Below are 6,535 nucleotides of genomic sequence, written 5' to 3' on the forward strand. Positions count from 1 at the left end.
TAGCATCACTGACATACGGAACAATTACAAAACAAAGCACAATAAAGATGCTATAATGTCAAGTTTCACAAACAAGTTGGGAATAGTGACTGTACAGAAACACACATCTTAACTTGACCTTGGCAAAAGGCAACACGGAAAGATACCAATAGCAAAGTGGGTGAAGCCTCGCCATTCACCTGGAAGCCACTATCAATCACCTTAATACCAAGCTTCAATGACTGTTTCCAGCTCAGCCAGGGCCATTTCTACATAATAGGTGATGGTTTGTATTCTCAAATTCTCATATGAAAATTTTTTTTAGAATAGATTAACAATCAATTATTAATCAGTAATAGCCACTTACCAAATCAAATATGTTTGGTCTTGCCTGATTACCAATGTGCAGCAGATCTCTGAAACCTTTAGTTATGGCCAAAGCAATTCTTTCTCCTTTACGCTCTAAGAGAGCATTTGTGGCTACAGTAGTTCCCATACGTATCCAACCTATTTTGTTAGTTGCAATAGGTGAAGAACGAGGCAGATTTTCTCCAGTTTCCTGAAACAAAGAGGAAAATTTTTTACAGGCTGGTCCAAAAAATGCCCATAACTACAATATGTTGTTCATATATTTACACTTTTTCGCAGGGATAGGCTCCAGAACCCACCACAAAAATACAAAATCCCCTCTAAAACTGCTTGTAACTGCCATATACCTAATTAAGTAGTTAAAAAAACTACCTTAATTCATCATACTAAAACAATTTAACAAATTCAAACAAAAATACACCCCAAACCATCATCCCAAACACCTAAAATCATCTAATATTACCCTTCCACAACTGTTACTTTAAAGCCTAACAGTCCAGGCTAAATATATATTAAACACACCCTTTGTGGTAGGGGTGTAAGAATACTACCACAGTAGGTCCTGTGAGGCATAAAAGGCGACTAAATGGACAGCTGCTGATTACAGTCTTACTTTTTAGCATTTACCTAACATTCAAAGTATTATAACTACAATTATTACACATAGATGGGACCAAGTCTCATAATAAAAATAGTTTTATGCAAAAAATTAACCCTAGAATAAAAATTCAGTCTTCCAAGTTGAGTTTTATTTTACTGTATTTGATACAAATTAATGAAGACTCATTGACTTCTTCACCCATTCACTCATAATACTACTGCTCTTGCAACTAAAGCATTTCACCTTGTGTTTTCCCTATTGGCAAGACTAACTAAAAGCAATTCCTTTTAATTGACATTTTTACATCATAAATGTATATACATTTTTTTATAATAAAAACTATTACTTGGATACTTACCTGCTGTTGATACGCACCATGATAAGTCACCCTACTGTTGCGTCTACAGGGTCTATAGATAGGTAAGTGGGAAGATACTCTTTCTACTTGCGTACCTATCACCACTTAACTTATAAACAGGCTACAATGACTCATTCAGCTCTTACGAAATATGCTCTTACATAATGTCAATTTCCTACTGAGGTGCACCACACGCCAATATTTTGAAGGGTATGGGTAGGAGAAAACCAAACTTTATAAAATGAGTGATTAGCTAAAATAACAGCCTAACTACTGAAATGCATACCACAAACTTCGCAGGGGGAGGAATATTGTTTAGCTTCATATTGTTCGACAATAAATCAATAGCTAATATATGCAATTTCTCACCAAAATGAGATTCAATAGAGATGATGCTTTCTCCCTATGGAATTCACAGTGCATGATAACTATCAGCAAGACATTCACCTATTAGTGTAGCAGGCACCACAGTGTTCCAAGTACTAACAAGCTAAACTTCATGACATTTAACTAACACACCTCTTATAGGTACCTGTGTACCAAGGTATTTGTGTATTTCTGTTCCCCCAACAAAATCGTCTCAGGGAGAGGAAACCAAGAAAATCCCATATCCCTTCTCAAGAAATAAGTCCAGGCTGTCGGTACATCTCTCCTCCACTGCTGCCTCTGTAGCTAAAGAATACTTTCAGTCGAAGCTTGTCTTGAAAAGAGAGAAGACACCAGGTCATGTCTTCTCAAGACAAAGGTAGCCTATAGGTTGGTATTTCAAGGTATGAGGAAGAGTTGGCATCTTTCCTCCCAACATCAACATCCTGCAGTTCATCTTCTCTCTTTAGATGAGGTACTAGAGGTGGCTGATAGTGACTGACTCCAAGGTTCAATCATCACTTGGCATAATGACAAGCCCAAATGCAAGATGGTAGTCTAATCTTTCTCAGGAACATGTGTCAATGATGGGGAAGAAGCTTGATAAATATGCTAGAGAACAGAGATTCGACAGTTCACCTGGACCAAAACACCTACAGCTAGTTGTGACCATGGCAATCTGAATGAGGGTCTTGTTTGAGAAGCTTGCTCAAAGGTGAGTTAAATAAATGAGATCAGTTTCAGGTGGGGTACTGAGATTGCCTCCCCTGATTCATTGCATTCACGGAGGAGCTCAATGATCTCTTGAAAGCATCGTTCCAACTTTTCCTCCTGGGAATCTCATGGAGCAGGGCCCTTTAGTCCTATTAGATCCAAAAAAGCATGGGACAGATCCTCTTCTATGAGAAAGAACAACATAGAAGCCTGCCTCAAGGTTACTCACAGAATGTGTTCCATGATCATTTGCAATGCTACTAATTAATAAGCCATGAACCAAGGATGAATAATGAATGGAGTATAATTCTAAACCACAGCATCTCTCTCACTTCCGAAGATTAGCCGAAGCTAAACTAGTAGGGGCCATAAGAGAATGAGCACAAAGCAAAAGTGCTATCTTGCACGGTCACATCAGGGGCATGAGGTGAATCTAGAAAAACCAAGATACTGCACAATTTTGCATATATTACGATTCCCTTAGGTATCATTAACAGCGACCTGTTGCGCATGATCGCCTTCTACACACATACATGAAACTGAGAATGTACTAAATGAGAAAGTAGTACTGACTCTACTAGGAGTCTGGAGAGTCATGTTTATGGAGTCACTTGAGGAATCAGGGTGCTAAGCATGTTCAGGAACCTACATATCAATCATTCCTACTGCAGACATCCCTTTGCAGGTTAGTGAATGCTGCAACTGACCCTAGATGGGATGGAGGAAGGTGATCACTCAAAAGTCTCCCAGGATCTCTGTGAGAAGGCTTTTTGGATTTCTTCTTTTTCCTGCAAGAGGAAGGAGGAGAAAACAAGGAGGTGGACAAAAAGGAGGAAAAACTTCTTTTTCTGCAAGAGGAAGGAGAAAACAAGGTGGACAAAAAGGAGGAAAAACTCAACACTGAGGAGATAGTAGGACAGAACTTACAATTTTTCCACTTCCTACCTCAGAAAACTGATCACGGCAGGAAGTATTTGATCTGACTAGGGCACTAGATGCTCTACTGCAACAAGAGGGTGAACCCTACTCATTAGCCAAAACGAAGTGAAAGAGGGACTTCCTGGGTTGTTCAATGAAGACCACATCTTCCAAAAGTACTTGAACAATGACAAATATAAACCTGGAACTTCAAAAGAATCAGTAGTAGTCTGGGTCAAGTGGGGTAGAAGGATCGAGGTCTTCCCAAGGAAATGCTTGGTCAGTGGTACCTCACACATCATCTTCAAAAGGCATACTGGTAAGCATACTCCCTTCCACATGTACCCTGCCCGCCAACCAAGAAGGAACAGTACATGAAAAAGGTGGGGGAAAAGGAATAGCAGCTAAAGGAAGAAAAGAACTGGAATGATTTGGTGGAGTCACCTGGGAAGTGTTCCAATCTCAATTCCTAATGAACTTCAGAGGGGGACCAACCAATGCAATCTTCACTGCGGTTGAAGTGAGTACAAGGTTTCCCCTGCAAGCAATGCAATATTTGTGTGAGTCACTACCAACAAGGGTGACAACAAGTGAGTAAAGGGTATTCCCTCCACTCACCCACTTGTAACCACCAATTGACTACCTTGTTAACAAGTCCAATGACTATCTCCACCTTGCACTAAAGGATACCCCTACATAAAAAGTAATGGTTTGAATTTCCATGTGGAAAACGTGTCCTTGATTTGCTTTTAAGCTTTCTGCAACCCATATAAACAGAGTACTACTCTTCTGCACTTCTAACACCTTGTCACTATAATTACCAGTGCCACATCCTTTAACATAGGTTAAGGGGTGGGGGGCGACCTGATATCCAAATTGATGAGAGGTTAGAAATGACTAAACATACTGGGACACAATTCTGAAAAATAACTTTCAAAATGTTTAGGGTTGTGTGGGGGGGAGGGTTGATAAGGGAGGACCTGACATCCTGGCTTAGGTTAGGAGATGAAAGTTAGCTAAGGATGATTCTCCTTTATTATTACTTCCACATTTTCAGACTTTTTACTTTTCCTTTCCTTACTGTCACCAACTACAAACATTAGCCAACCAATTTTCCATTGGCTCTTCTTGCATATTCTACATTTCTGTTAATGGAATGCACTTGTTGATAGTTTTCTCTCCCTAAAACCTTAGTTTCCCAATTTCCATTGTCCCCCCTGTAGTTACTAGTACATAGGTAGGCTACAGGAGAAGAAAGACCAACACCAGTGGTTTGCAAAAGCAATAGGACTACCTAGCTACTGTTCAAAAACGAACAAGAAACAATTTAGGCAGTCAAAACTCTACTCTGTATGGTTCATGTGTTCGGTAATTAATTCATTATATTATTTCAATATGATTAATTCATTATATTATTTTAATAGGTACTGATCAAAATTTGCTGAGCAATAGCTATATTCCATTCCAAGTTTTCCAAAGTCTAATTAGTAGGTACTACTACCTACCTATGTTCTAAATTGTTATTGCTCTATTCCATTCCAAGTTTTCCAAAGTCTAATTAGTAGGTACTACTACCTACCTATGTTCTAAATTGTTATAGGTACTACTACTAGGTAGGTATAGGTATGAATATCAGTTTGGAGGGTTAGTAGTAACACTTTAACCTGTAAAAAATTTTATTTCCTCATAGAGCACTGATACGTTGCCATTGGCTTTAAATATAGCTATGCTCCAAACTATTTTCTATTTGTGTATGGATGTAGTAGGTATGCTATTTTTTTCTTTTCTTCTTTTTTTTACCTTTCTAATTACAATTCGGTTATTCCTTTGTATTATAGGGCTAGGTAACAGGGAGACAAGGTCTCCCTTGCACCACCCAAGTTACTTAGTAGGTATAACTTACTAGTAGTACCTAGGTAGTAGCAGTGAAATAAACTGTTGTACGATGAAGTCAACAACCACAAACTTACCTTCGATAGCCATCAATTAGCAAATTTACTAGCCTAACCTAGGATAACACAGCTGAAATGCGAAGAAAATAACACAATACTGACTAATGCTACATAAATATATAAAGAATGCAAGATATGACTTAATCTGCCGCGTAGAATAAAAATAAAAAATCTTAACCCACCTGTTCTAGAATACGCCGAATACCTTCAGTCGGCGCATCAGCATAGTTACTTGGGTCCACCGAGAGGAGTTTTAATACCCTTATTTTTCCATTAGGGCAAGCAGCAAATACGTCAGTAAACGTACCACCACGATCTATGGCAAAGCAGAATTTATCCTGAATGCTGACCATTTCGTGTCAACCTGTAGTTACCTATCGGAGATACCGGAAAACTTTGGCAAAATTGCCAGTATCAACGATAGTACGTCGTCTACGGCTCCTCTGGCAGCACTGGATGCAGCATTAGGCAATCAGGGCCAGGCTCTCTAGCTCATGATTGCCATTAATTCTGGCAGTAACTCGACCCTGCCAAAAGGGACAGGGTTTCGACCAATGGCCATCGCTCGCATTGTTTATTTTTTTCATTGGTGACGTTACGGTAGTCCATGTATATAGTATACATAGGAAGATAGAATTCTTTTTCTGATAAAACAGACGTTTTTCCCTGATGGGCGTCTTAGCTGTTTGCTCTGAATATATGAACATGAATCATGTATTATAATACATATTATGTTAGCGACGTACAATTATAGTTCACCAAAACATACAATGTTTTGATTTACCAGTCATAGAATTAAAATAAATGACATTTCAATTATCTTTCATGTACAAACAGATAAATGCAACATAATTTTGTAATGGGTCACATAATCACACCTGTTGCGAGTTATATAATAATACCTTTGAATGCCTTGACATCCCAAGGAAATCACGAGGTGGTCAAGCCAGTGCCCCGGTGAGTTTGCCATCTTACCCCTCTCAAAACATACGCATTGTCTGCTCACAGTTCAAGTTTAGTCAACGGTTAATCGTAACTTTTACACGCGATAAATTGCTAATGTTTATAGTACCAACTAGCCGGATCTTGTATCATAAATCCATTTCGTGTATCACTGCATGCATTAAAATATGTGAAGATAAGTGTGTATGCATACAAAAAATGCGGCTGTGAAGGATCAATATCAATGACCATGACATTTGAGGCAGTGTATACTTGTGTGTCGACGATTAAGTTTTCAACCTTTCTGTTATAAAAGGTTCATTGATATGGTTAAAC

The 6,535-nt window shown here is 38.7% G+C and overlaps 1 protein-coding gene across 1 annotated transcript in view; it reads right to left on the reverse strand.

Annotated features, from left to right (window-relative positions):
• The window catches only part of LOC135220988 (5-oxoprolinase-like), a 44,103-nt gene extending 38,289 nt beyond the window's left edge, over positions 1–5,814 (reverse strand). The window contains exons 1-2 of the mRNA XM_064258692.1: positions 5,440–5,814; positions 347–538 (exon numbers count right to left, since the gene is read on the reverse strand). Coding sequence (XP_064114762.1) covers positions 347–538; positions 5,440–5,610 — 363 coding nt within the window. The 5' untranslated portion in view covers positions 5,611–5,814. The remainder of the gene's footprint in view (positions 1–346; positions 539–5,439) is intronic.
• Positions 5,815–6,535: the final 721 nt, after the last annotated feature.

The sequence above is a fragment of the Macrobrachium nipponense genome, chromosome 2, assembly GCF_015104395.2.
Source record: "Macrobrachium nipponense isolate FS-2020 chromosome 2, ASM1510439v2, whole genome shotgun sequence".
NCBI lineage: Eukaryota > Metazoa > Arthropoda > Malacostraca > Decapoda > Palaemonidae > Macrobrachium > Macrobrachium nipponense.